The following is a 14,184-nucleotide window of genomic DNA, read 5'->3' on the forward strand; positions in this document are numbered from 1 at the left end:
CTAGTATCTCCCGGGAAGACTAAGGTGCACCTTATTTCCTAATGAACATGAAGTTACTTTGCCATCTAAATACAGACTGGTTTCTTGTGGGATCTAGATTTTGACCAGTTTCTGTATGATGGGCTTCCTGCAGTACCATAAAACTGCTGTCAATTCTTAGGATGAAGAAGCTTCTTTGTGTCCTACTGCTTTGTTGTGAGGAAGACTGTTGTAAATATTCAAGAGGCAGAAAGTTTAGCCAGATTCTAATGTTGAACAGGCCCGTGTGTCCTAAGTCTTCTAGTTCTGTAATGTTTAACCCCTTTCTTCTTCAAAGGGTGCTTATTTTTCCTGTCCCCTGCTGTATGAAAATGCGCTTTTGCGTATGGTCTACATCAGTTGAGTGTAGCTCTTCCTCAAACCTATGCTTTTGCATTTGGGAGGTTAGCGAGTGCTCTTCTGTATAAGAGCCTGAAACTGGGTCGGTTGCAGTTTGTTTTGGCACCGAAACCCTGTCTGCATCTTTTTTCGGCTCTGAGGTGACTTTTTTTCTTTTCCGGGGCCGAAACCTCTCGGCGTCGATCTTCTTTGGTGCCGCTGTCTCGGTGTCTCGCTGTCTCGGTGTCGATGCTTGTCTCCAGCACTTTCTCGGTCCCGAGAAGGCTGCGTGCCGGTGTCTCGACTGGAGTCGGACGATCTCGGCACTGTTTGGGCCTTTTTCGGTGCCGACGGTCGGTCACCGAATTTATGGGTCGAGCCATGGCCTGGTGGCAGTGGCGTCCCCTGGGCCTTGTAAATCTTCTTCTGAGTGGTTTTCGGCGTCTTACTCACGGTTTGTGTATCGTCGAATCCTTCGGAGTCCGATTCTTGGATCGAAAAGGTTTCCTCCTCTTCTTGTTCCTCGAACTCCCGGTGGGCTGTCGGCGCGGACGCCATCTGAAGTCTTCTGGCTCGACGGTCTCGGAGAGTTTTTCGGGACCGGAACGCACGACAGGCCTCACAGGTGTCTTCACTGTGCTCAGGTGACAGGCACAGATTGCAGACCAAGTGTTGGTCTGTATAGGGGTATTTATTGTGGCATTTGGGACAGAAACGGAACGGGGTCCGTTCCATCGGCGTTCTTCTGCACGCGGTCGGGCCGACCAGGCCCCGACGGGGGATCGAAAAAATTACCCCGAAGGGCACCGGAGCTCTTCGATCTTAGACGCGGTGTTGAATCTAACTACGCCGATCCCGAACGCAACAATACCGACGAAAATCTTCCGAAATTAGCTATCTTTCTGTTCCGAAACTCGGAGCGACAGGAACACGTCCGAACCCGATGGTGGAAAAAAAACTATCGAAGATGGAGTCGACGCCCATGCGCAATGGAGACAAAAGGAGGAGTCACTCGGTCCCGTGACTCGAAAGACTTCTTCGAAGAAAAACAACTTGTAACACTCCGGCCCAACACCAGATGGCGAGCTATGCAAAACATGCGAATCTACAGCGACTGATGCCACGAACAGATGTACACTGGGTAAGTGACATTTTCATTTCATTACTAGTATCAGATTTTTGGCTAAAAAAAATAGCCCATTAAATATGGATCATCTCAACACTACAGCATTCAGTTCTTTGTTAATAGTTTCAGGGGGGACAATTTAAAAAACAAAATGCTGCTTTTCTATGCAAACTTTATCTTCTTCAGGATGCTCGACTGTCTTAAGGTAACCCAGTTACCGTTATACAGTATATCTTTGTATGATACCACTTCTAGAGTAGAGGTGTCTCTATTGTACTACTTACATACAGGGGTTAAAAGGTACATCTCTTTTATACGTAAAATTAAATGACAAGTCCCAGAACAGGGAGAGTACCAACATAATCTTTACATTTTCTCGGATTGTCTGTTAGTCCCCGTCCTGCGTATCTTCATATCACTTATTTTCTACCAAAAAACTGTATTCTGAAATATCCACAATATATCCCTGTGTATTGAGCCGAACTTAATTGCCTTCAGGGAAGCCTTTTTATCTCTGTTTCCCCCTGCTTTTGTCCACCTTTCTTCACTAGGTGATGTTTCTTTACTCTTTCTGACCCACATCCTGTGCATTTTTCTTAAGTTATGTCCGTGGTTCAAGACCTATGGTGTTAATAGTACACAGTTCTGAACACTGGTTGGTCTGTTCCCAAGGTTCTTCTCAGTATACTGGGACTTCATGATTTTCTACTAGTTGCTAACGTGGAGAGATTTCACTGCCAGTTGATACTGTTTGAACTTATGGCTCAAGAAATAATGTTCATTTCTAAAATGATGTATGGAATCATCCAGTGAGAGACTGGTTGCATTCTGTGAGTCATTTGTAAATGTTTCAGCCAGGCACCTTGGGGGAGCTTCAGACACCATCATCGTGATATACAACCACACCAGAGCTTTCCCTCCAACCAGTAGAGCAAAATGTTGTCCCATGCGGGCTACCATTCAAAATGTAGTTAGTTAAAAGTGTGGATACTGAATCAGAAGTTAGAGATAATTGAGACCAAAAATATACAACTAAGCAAAGGCATCTCGGTCAAGGATTTTGTGACACAAACGGATGATCCTATAATAGTAATGAGAAACCCTTTCTTTATTTGGTAGTTGTCACAGCACCTCTGAGTAGAGTGAGGTTCCCCCCCCTCCATCTCTACAAATTCCTTAGTGTTAAGCAAAGAAGCTATAGCATGGAGAAATCTGACTTCAGAAGACTTTTTTGTCCTTTTGGGCAGATCTGCTCTTGTATTATTTATATACATCATTGCACATCTTATGAAGCACAGTAGCTGGTAAGTAGCCCGCTACACTGTGAGGGAGTTTTTTTTTTTTTTTAAGAAAAGATGAATGGCCAATATACTTGTGTAGGAAGCTGGCCTGGTGTGTGGTTTGTACCTAAGGTACTTACACCAGGTCCAGGTGTCCCCTATTAGTGTAGTGTAGCCACTGTCTAGAAGCCAGGCTCTCTAAAGGTAGCTGTGGATGAGCAGCCAAGGCTTATCTAGGAGACATGCAAAGCTCATGCAATACCGCTGTTGTCACACAGCACTTAAACACATTGTAAGGAAATGCCTTTCATGGCATGGTTACCCCCTGACTTTTTGCCTTTTGTTGATGCCAGTTATGATTGAAAGTGTGCTGGGATCCTGCTAACCAGGCCCGAGCACCAGTGTTCTTTTCCTAAACTGTACCTTTGTTCCCACAATTGTCACAGCCCTGGCACACAGATAAGTTCCTTGTAAATGGTACCCCTGGTATCAAGGGCCCTGTTGCCAGGGAAGGTCTCGAAGGGCTGCAGCATGTCTTATGCCACCCTGGGGACCCCTCACTCAGCACATTCACACTGCCTCACAGCTCGTGTGTGCTGGTGGGGAGAAAATTACTAAGTCAACATGTCACTCCCCTCAGAGTGCCATGCCCACTTCTCACTGCCTGTGGCATATGTAAGTCACCCCTCTAGCAGGCCTTACAGCCCTAAGGCAGGTTGCACTATACGACAGGGGAGGGCATATGTCCATTAGCACTATGCCCCTACAGTGTCTAAGCAAAACCTTAGACATTGTAAGAGCAGGGTAGCCATAAAGAGTATATGGTCTGAGTTTGTCAAACACTAACTCTACAGTTCCATAATGGCTACACTGAAATCTAGGACATTTGGTATCAAACTTCTCAGCACAATAAATGCACACTGATGCCAGTGTGGGATTTATTGTAAAGTACACCCAGAGGGCATCTTAGAGATGCCCCCTGAATACCAGTCCGACTCCTAGTGCTAGGCTGACCAGTTTCTGCCAGCCTGCCACAACCAGACGAGTTTCTGGCCACATGGGGCGAGTGCCTTTGTCACTCAGTGGCCAGGAACAAAGCCTGTACTGGGTGGAGGTGTTTCTCACCTCTCCCTGCAGGAACTGTAACACCTGGCGTTGAGCCTCAAAAGACTCATGCCTTTTGTTACAGCATCCCAGGGCATCCCAGCTAGTGGAGATGCCCGCCCCTCCGGCCACTGCCCCCACTTTTGGCGGGAAGACAGGAGAGGATAATGAGAAAAACAAGGAGGAGTCACGCACTAGTCAGGACAGCCCCAAAGGTGTCCTGAGCTGAGGTGACCCCTGCTTTTGGAAATCCTCCACCTTGAGATTGGAGGATTCCCCCAATAGGATTAGGGATGTGCCCTCCCTCCCCTCAGGGAGGAGGCACAAAGAGGGTTTAGCCACCCTCCAGGACAGTAGCTATTGGCTACTGCCGCCCAGACCTAAACACACCCCTAAATTTAGTGTTTAGGGGCGACCCTGAACCCAGGAAATCAGATTCCTGCAACCTACACAGAGGACTGCTGACCTGAAAGCCCTGCAGAGACGACGGAGACGACAACTGTCTTGGCCCGAGCCCTACTGGCCTGTCTCCATACTCTAAGAACCTGCACAGCGACTCATCCGACAAGGACCAGCCACCTCTGAGGACTCCGAGGACTGCCCTGAAACTGAAGGACCAAGAAACTCCCGAGAACAGCGGCACTGGTCACCGACAGCAACGATTTTACAACAAAGAAGCAACTTTGAAAGAACTCTTCCTTCCCGCTTCTCACGCCCCCGGCTCGAGCTCCAGGGAACAAACACTGCAGAGAGGACTCCCAGGCAACTGCAATGACATGAGTAACCTGAGTCCGCCCCCCCACCGCACCCCTACAGCGACACCTGCAGAGAGGATCCAGAGGCTCCCCCTGACTGCGACTGCATGGTAACAAAGAACTCGTCGCCTGGACCAAGCACTGCACCCGCAGCCCCCAGGACCGAGAGGAACCAACCTCCAGTGCAGGAGTGACCAGCAGGCGGCCCTCTTCCTAGCCCAGTTGGTGGCTGGCCCGAGAAGCCCTCCCTGTGCCCTGCCTGCATCACCTAAGCGACCCTCGGGTACCTCTATTGCGTCCTATAGCAAACCAGACACCAAATTTGCACACTGCACCCAGCTGCCCCTGTGCCGCTGAGGGTGTGTTTTGTGTGCCTGTTTGTGTCCCCTGCCAGTGCTCTACAAAACCACCCTGGTCTGCTCCCCGTGGACGCGAGTACTTACCTGCCAGCAGACCGGAACCGGAGCACCCCTGTTCTCCATAGGCACCTGTGTGTTTTGGGCCCTCCTTTGACCTCTGCGTCTGACTGGCCCTGTGTTGCTGGTGCTGTGATTTTGGGGTTACCTTGAACCCCCAATGATGGGCTGCCTCTGCCCAGGAGACTCTGTGTAAGTGCTTTACTTACCTGAGAATCTGAACCATACTTACCTCCCCCAGGAACTGTTGATTTTTGCACAGTGTCCACTTTTAAAATAGCTTATTGCCATTTTAACCTATACTGTGTGTACTACTGCTTTAATTCAAAGTTCCTCACTTACCTGTGTGGAGTACCATGCATCTTATGTATTGACCTCAAATCTTGAATCTTGTGGTTCTAAAATAAATTAAAATCTATTTTTCTATATAATAAAAACTATTGGCCTGGAGTTAAGTCTTTGAGTGTGTGTTCCTCATTTATTGCCTGTGTGTACAACAAATGCTTAACACTACCCTCTGATAAGCCTACTGCCTTAAGGACCTGGCCTGGCATTTTGGGCTGGACTGTTCCCATGGGTAACAGGGTCAAGACTGATTTGCATATTGTTGGGTCCAAACTGGAATGGCATGGTGAGCAAAACAAATGGATTAAACCCAGATGTGACTGGGGGTGAATGTTGGATTTATTCTCCTTCTGTCCATCAACTGTTCTTTTTCCATCTGCTGACAAAGCAGATTATTTAGCCTTGCAACAAGCTAGTGAATTGTATACTTCTCCAGAGGTAGAAATAGACTACACCTAAAAGCCAGCTCTTCAGAGACAGATGGACTGCAGTATCCAGCTGTCTCCTCTGAACTTAATACATTTTGAGTTTTCAGAAGCCTAGTTGTGCAGGTCTTCTCGCATTCAAAGAAATTCCCATGCCCTTTTGTTGGTGAACCCCCTGGACAAGGTGTAGAGGAAGCTAGCAGCCCTACTCTTTATGCAAAATGTGTTTGGTGAAATATGGCAGGGATGTTAGTACCACACCTTCCCCGACCACCTTGCAGGAACAGCATTGTAGGCAGGCAGCTGGAGCGGTTTTGGATACAGGCAATTCTGTAGCTAGGGCTAGGTGCTCCTTAATGGTCCTCAAATGACATGCTTATCTCTGGTCAACTAGTTTCTCCAGGGATGTCCAAACCATCTTGATGGACATGCCTTTGATGGAGTGAGTATTTTTGGGGTCAAACAGGTGCTGCACTACAGAGATTCAAGGTAGACAGAGGTGATGGCCTGATTTTATTGGGCCCTCAATTTCTGGCAAAATACTGTCAGTTTTTCAACTTAGCAAACTTTTAAGGTTTCCAAAAGGCTTCCATTTTTTACCAGCCCTCTCAGCATTATTCAGCAACAGAACCAGCCCTCCGGCAAATAGGGGCCATCTCAGCCAGCAACCTCCTTTCACATCCCCTGTGAACTAACCACCCCCTTAATGCACCCCCCAAACACTGCTTCCAAAGTCTACTGTAGCTTTCCTTTGAAAGAGCATTTGCAGCCTGTGGGTATACTGGTATTCTCCCTTCTAATGGCATAGAAGGACATTACCTCACATCAGGGCAGATTATTGAATTGAATGGAGTGGAGATGTGCTACCATTCCAACAGACCCCGACCCCCAACTTAGGGTGATTTGCATATGGCTGGTTGCATGGTGACCAAAAGAATTGATGGCTTAAACCCAGATCTGTGACTGGGGGTGAATGTTTGTTTGGTTCTCTATTCCGTCCATCATTTAGGTTTGTTTGCTTTTGTCGCCCTAAGCGAAACGGGCATGCCCAGACTTGGGACCCGGGCTTACTATGCCGCTGGATTCAAGCTAGTCTGGCTGAAGCGTGATACCTTGAAACCGGACCCAGGATGCTTGTTTCCAGTCCAGGGAGGGCCTGGCCTGGCAGTTTGGGCTGGACTGTTCCCATGGGGAAAGGGGCAAGACTGGTTTGCAGATGGCTCGGTCCAAACTGGGGTGGCATGGTGAGCAAAAGAATTGATGGATTAGACCCAGATATGTAGCTGGTGGTGAATGTTTGATTTGTTCCGCATTCCACCCATCATTTGTGTTTGTTGGAGAAGGTGGTTAACATAATCTGATCTGGTCTTTTCCTTCCGCTGAAGACTGTCTACTCTGCATGGTTGAATAGATTTGTTGCTTGTTGTGCAGAGCACGAGATGGATCCCTTAAAGACTCGCCTGTTGAAGGTTGTTCGCTTCTGACACCTTGCTGTGCCTCCCAAACCATCCATCATTGTTCAGATCCATGATTATCATAACGTTTTTGAAGGGTTTGTTGAATTTATTTCCACCTACTTTATTTGTCATGCTGCAGTACAATTGACTCTTGTTTTCATCTTCTTTATCGGTGCTCAGATTGAGCCCTTTCTCATTTGCTTGTTGAGATTGTTGACCTTTGTACCATGCTGAGGTATTAGCCACGTTGGTGTGTTCCAAGCCTAGAGTGTCTGGTCATCATACACATGCTTCTATCCCTACATCTTGGTCCTTTGAACTAATGCAACTGTCCTTTTGAAGGTGATGTCCCCTTTCGATCTAAGGGCAATTTATTTCTGGAGGCACCCTCCCCCCCCCCCCCCCATGTTCTCCATCTCATCCCACCCGAGGAGGATAAATAAAACAACTGTGTCCAGAAGGGCAATCCGTTGCTACATTGACATCAAGGAAAATCTGGTGTGACAACCGGCTCTTTGCGGGGTACCCTCGCGAAAGAAGGGCAAAGCAGTCGATAAAAGGATATTAGCCAGATTTATATTTTTATGCATCAAGAAATGGCACGCCCTTGCAAAGGAGAGTGGCCTGAGGAAATCCAAACTCATTCCACCAGGTCAAATTCTTCAACTTCAGCGCTCGCCAGGGGTGTTCCTGTGCTAGAGATTCGTCTTGCTGATCATGCAGACACAAGATGCGCCATATGCCTTATGAAAAATATTTGAGTGTACATTGCTGCACTGTACCGTTTGTGATTTCCTCATCTCTACTCTTAAGAACACAGAAAAATTAGACGTGAAACAGGTTGATATTCAAGTCCTGATTCAGCCCAGAAGTCAACATAGTATAATATTACTTGTATGTCCATTACCTCTTCATCCACTCTTCTGGGCATGTTCAACCCAGCATAGAGGTTTATGAAAGAGGGGTCTCTATTCCACATGGTATGTGCAGCAATCGTTTTATGTTTCTTGTGCTGAACTACTTTCTGTACTTCTTTTATTTTTATTTTTTATTTTAAATTTTCAACCTTTTCATAATGTTTAAGCTGTTGACTAGCTCATTGTGGTTCTTAAGGTTTTCTTATTGGGAGATGGTGGATAGGGTTTGTGTTTTTTATTTTATTTACTTTTCTCCATTAGACCTTACAATCATTTTATCAGATTTGCCTCAATGTCATTTTCATCACCTCTCAATCCAGCACTGGGCTTCGCTCGTCACATGCAGGAAGCCATTCACTTGGAGAGTTTTTGAATCCTGGTGCCTGGCTTGATCGGAGATCCCTTTCTGAGTAGCACATCCATTTTTTTTTTTTGTTGTTTTTTTTGTCACATGGGCTTTTTATTGTGCCCTTTGAAGCCTGGTATGACACCCTGCCTTCCAAGACCTAAGTGCCTTTGTGTCCTCTTTCTCCTGAAATCTACAGGATGTGCTCTTTCTTTGTAAGAGGCTGGGTGAAGCCTCCAATAATCCCTCAGATGAGAGGGGCATTTTGCAGTTATTATTCAGGATTTTGCTTGACGTGGCTGTCAGAAATGTTTTGCTGTTTAGTCCTTCTCTGGTCCTTTGCGTAGGTTCTCAAATTATTGTGTTGGGTTATCTTAGTTTAGCTTTCACACTTACACAAGCTCAGTAACTCGCAGGTTGCCTGTTTAGGTACAATCTTTTTTTGGAACAGAGACCTTGGCCACTCGCTGCGTACTCTGGTGTAGATCATACTTGGCATCCTGGTGTCTAGAGACAACTAGGGTGGACTAGGTTTTAACCTTGTTGAGTTGTACATGAGAGCCCCCTCTTGCTTTCTTTCCATTCTGCCCCATTACTGTGTTCTCCTTAGTACTGACACTGTGCTCCATGCACTTCTGAAAAACTAGTCCTTCTTTGTCGGGTCTGTCATTGAGAAGGTTCTGCATGCTCAGAATGTTCCTTTTTGATACCTTTTAACCCTGCCATTTACTGTTTTCTTTTAATACTCCCCGTGGTCCTCACTTACATCCAGTTTCTTCTCTGACTTGGGGTTTCTTGAAGCTCTTCAGTCACCTGCGTGGATGAGTGCTGGATACGCTTCACCAGGTGTCTCCTGGAGGGGTCCTTGCTTTAAATCTTACTCTTAATCATGCTTCAAGACTTGTTGCATCTTCATACTGAACTTCTTTTTCTCCTTTCTATCAGGACTTGCTGTGATAGCTGGCAATGCTCTTTTTCGCTCTGGCCCATACCTGTTTTGAAGGAAGATAAGAGTTCATTTACTGTTGTTTCCATTTCAGTTGATGACTGGATCCTTGGCTGTTTTAGTAACGGTTTGATGCCATTGAGCCATTCTGGGGAGTCATTCATCCAAGTGTTAATTCCATATCAATGTGTTGGCCAAGGATATAGAGTCTTTAGGTCTGTGCCACATGTTTTTGCGTGTTCTCTCATTTTTGACCATGGTGAACTGTCATTGTTAAACACCCATTCACTGTTCACATAGGTGTCCTCATAAGCTCTACCAGCCGTCACCCAAGCCCTCCTGCCTCGATGCCAAGACCACTCTTCGCTCTTTCTTTGCACCATTTACTTGTATCTTCTCTTATATCTTCCCTCTGTCGTGACTGTAGCACCTCTTTAATACCACACAGACCCTACCTGTGCACACAATGGTCACACAGCCAATGGACTTCTTGTCCAGCCACTCTTGTATACAGTAACTTGCATGCCTTAGATGAGTTAACAGCACCTATTGACAGCTATGCACTGTGGATTACTAAACCCTTGCACGCCTTTCATTTTTCTCCTACATACACCCCTGTTGCAACATAAGGCTCCCTATGACCCCAAGAATCAGGCTCATCCCGAAATAGGTGCGTGAACTGTGCCTATACATGGAGAGCATTTTGCTACTTGATCCAAAGTCTCCCTTCATGCTTGTTTAGTAAGTATAATTTGAAGTGGGGTACTTCTTTTGCTATGCAGGCTTTGTCCATGGTGACGGGCCCAGGCAGCACAGAAAATTGAATGAAGGTACTTTGCGTCTCCCTTTTCCATTTTAAACATCAGGATTCATGGGTGACCAAGCTTGTTTGGGTGCTGTGCTTTATATTTAGTTTACTTACAATAGTTCAGCTATCGAGCACCAGACATGCATCAGCAGTTTATCAAATTTTATGCTTGTTAAATATGACTCATTTCTTTATTAGAGCATTTTATGATCATTAACCAGAAACGATGATTCATAGGCAGCACAATAAGGTTTATTTTTTGCTATGTTAAGTTTGTATACCATGGTTTTAAGATTTGTGCCAACTGTACATAGGTTGAAGTAAATGTGCTTCTTGATCATTATAATAACGTACAAAAATTGGGCGCTCCAATTTCTGAGCACAAATTGGAGTCTTCATTTATAACAATAGAAATTGTGACATTTGTTGTTTGCCTGCAAAGCCCTCCAATTTCACGTCTTATTTTGGATCACAAGTCTTACAAATCATTTCAAGACGCTGATTTTGCAGGGCTCTGCCCCTAATGTATCGGGACTTTAGTCAAAGATATATTCTTAATTTGAGCATGGAAAACGAAGAGTTAACATGTATACTGGTAACCAAAACAACTTTTATTTTGCTAGATCTTTTCAATAAAATGATGGTTGTGAAATTAGGAAGAAAGTACACAGCCTTTACGTCTGATGACCATCTTCTGAAGGAATGTGTTAAAATATATAATCAGATCGGAGACACTGTTCTGAAATCCTGGGAAAAACATGGACAATATCAAGTCACAGGAAATAGGAAAAATAAATACCGACGGAAAGTCGTAAAGTAAAAAATCGGCCACGGTAACCAACCCACCGCTCATCTTTACCCCTAACCGACTTGAAATCATGTTTCCTGAATACGTATTGTTTTATTTTACAGTGTGCAGAGATTTTTAAATCTTCTAGGAGACTTGCATCAACTTTTGAAATAGCCTTTAAGAAGTTTTGAGAGTTTAAACACTCAAAAGGAGAGTTCTCTGGTGATTAGAGAAATAGGAAAATGCAAATTGGCTGACGGCAGGTTTCTAAAGTCGCTGAAAAGTTTGATAAATCCAAAAATTGTCCACCTGGTTCTAATGCTTAATTGGAAGCTAAGCTAACCTGTGGTAAGTAGAATGATTGTAATAGCTTTTGCACTAAGTTTTGTGCCCCATTTTATCTTTGAGCTTTAACTTTGTGCACCTGTCGGTTTCAGTAGTACTACTTTTTAATCACTCGTTTGTTTAACGTTTGTTTCTGGCTTGAATGACCTCAACCACTGGTACGCAAGGTCTTAAATAAAAGTACATTTAAAGATGTTTACTTTTTATAGTTACAGTTCAACACTTTTGTGATAACTGATAGTTACATATATCTACGGTAAGAATTCATTCCTTGTGGAGGAACTTTTTAAGCTTTCAGCGATAGTGTTCCTGCATTTGGAATGTAGATCTGGTGGCAGGAATGTGTTTATGAAAACGTTTTTAAAACCAACTGTTCTTACTTGGATTTGTGTTTGTAGAGTTAGGATAATTTGAGCTCATGGTTGCATCATTTAAAGTATTGCATACAAATTGATGGGTTTAGATTGTCGCAGTTTTCGGTTACCTTTATCTTTAACATCTTTTGGGCTAAGACATCTTAAGATCTATGACCCGTTTAGCCTGCTCTAGTGTTCGTAAGGGTATAACGAAAATAAATCTATTTTTAAACATGTTTTTTATTTTGTTGACCTGAATTAATGTCATTGCTTTGGGCCAATCTAGAAAACTGAGTAAAAATGTTTTATTAGTCTAATAATCCATTTAATCTTTTGGAGTAAAAATTATAAGTCTGGTAACAATATTTCTGACCTTAGTACTTGACTGTACTTGTCCAGGATTGTCTTTGTGGCTAAAGTCATAGTATTTGTACAATTTGGCCACATCTGATTTTATGGTTTCCTGGGGCCTGCTCTTACCACCTTTTCGTTCAACTCTACCAAAGTTGGACATTCAATCGGAACATTTAAATTCTGTTTTTCATCATTCTATCTTTTGCTAACATGATTACAGTTTAAAATTCAAACATTTCAACCATTTTCTCCTGATCCCTTAACTTTTAGTAAATTCACCTGGTTCGATGTTGACATTTCAACTTGAAAAAAATTGTTATTTTCTGGGTATTCACGTAGAACGTGTAGTTTCATTTTCATTTCATCAATCATCTAGTTGAGTGAACTAGTCAGTTTCAATTGTATTCACTAGATAAATATTTAGAGTTCCCCAAATTGTAAACATAACTATGCCAGAGGATGCAATCAGAGAAACCTCCAAGGATTATCGACGGTTTGTTCTTTCCTAATCAGTGTGATTTCTAAAAATGTTACAAAGTACTGTTCTAGCCCTGATCTGCAGGATCCAAGGAATTATGCTTAAACCTGTTTTCCATTTGCAAACAGATATTTGGAAGATCTGAAGACCAAGGCATCTGACTTGGACCGTGACGCTGGAAAAGACAAGGAGTCTAAAATGAGCAGCTTGGAGAAAATGAAGGATCGTGGTAGCCCCAGTGACTTTGCCATGAACGAACTGGAAAAAGCTTACCGCAGTAGCCAGTCACCAAAAAGGTATAAAATGCGGGAGGATTTTGACAAGATAAAGATGGCAGAATTTCACAAGGAAAAACGTTACGGAAAAGATGATGCAGATGACTTGGATAAAAAAGTACCCGTTAGGAGTCGGAAAGATTCAGACTTTGATAATGATGCAAAACCCTTATCAAAAGCCTTTGCTTCATCCAATAAAAATCTGGACCCTTATGACCCAGGTAAATGGGAGGAGATCAAGTTTCCAAAAGATAAGCACAGGAAATCTGAGGAATTAGATGATGATGACGACGAAGAGGATGATGAAGACTTATTTCCTCCAGAGCGGTCCAAGAAAGAGGAACGAGCTACAGCCAAAAGGGCAGATCAGGCTCAGAAAGCTTCAGTGCCAGATAAGAATTTTCGGGTGACAAGTTTTAAAGCAGTGCAAGAAAAGAATGCTGCCTCTCCTCCAAGGAAGACTTCTGAGGTTCGAGAGCGGGAGAAGGTGGCTGCTCGTGATATGGCCTTTGCAAAATCAACCTTTTGCATTAGCCGGGAGACTGGATCAAGCATCCGAATTGATTCCTTTGACGAGGATCTTGCACGGTAAATATTCTCATTACCTTGCATATATTTATTTAATTGCATGTATTGTGCACTACTCAATAGTGCATATAATATAAAGGTTCACTTTTTTTTTTTTTTTTTATAAGTGTGGACATGTTTAGAATAAAGAGGAAAAAAAGTGCCCCTTGCTTTTTAGCTACAAGGTGAAAGTGGGATGAAAGCAGGAGGTAAAGAAGTCAAGAGCAGCAAGAAGTCCAATGAGAGAACAGGGAGATGACCTATACAACAAGAATGTTTGCCAGTATAAAAATCAAGAGGAATTTAAAGAAAACAAAGGCACATATGGGAGGCATTTAATGACTGGTCTTGCAGTCTGTTTTCGGGAGCTTGAGATTAAATAAAAGATGTTAATCTACTTAACACTTTTAGAAGCAGCAGTGCAAAAGCCACTAAGTTAAATGAGCAACATATGTAGTGAAAAACCAAGAGCCGTGCCTCAGCTGATACCTGTTTCAGCAACAGAGCTGAATATACACCTGAGTGACTCGAGTGCTTATTAAACCAGTGGTGATTGATTTTTAAGCTAAGTTTAGAGAACATTGTGCAGTTGATCAACCAGCATACGCAAGGCTTTGTAAACAGATAAGTGTCTTTAGTGAAGATTGAAGGAAATTACTGGTACGAAGCTAGAACGTTTAGAGGAAATGCCTCAACCCAAACCAAACTAGGACATAGGTTTTAATTTTCAAAACTGT

General features: G+C 43.8%; 1 protein-coding gene across 7 annotated transcripts in view; it reads left to right on the plus strand.

The window, feature by feature from the left end:
* THRAP3 (thyroid hormone receptor associated protein 3) overlaps positions 1–14,184 on the plus strand; it is a 222,794-nt gene that overhangs the window by 113,288 nt on the left and 95,322 nt on the right. For all 7 annotated transcript variants that reach the window (XM_069223850.1, XM_069223848.1, XM_069223853.1 and 4 more), the window contains one exon: positions 12,734–13,468. In XM_069223850.1, coding sequence (XP_069079951.1) covers positions 12,734–13,468 — 735 coding nt within the window. The remainder of the gene's footprint in view (positions 1–12,733; positions 13,469–14,184) is intronic.

This window comes from Pleurodeles waltl, chromosome 3_1, assembly GCF_031143425.1.
Source record: "Pleurodeles waltl isolate 20211129_DDA chromosome 3_1, aPleWal1.hap1.20221129, whole genome shotgun sequence".
Classification (NCBI taxonomy): domain Eukaryota; kingdom Metazoa; phylum Chordata; class Amphibia; order Caudata; family Salamandridae; genus Pleurodeles; species Pleurodeles waltl.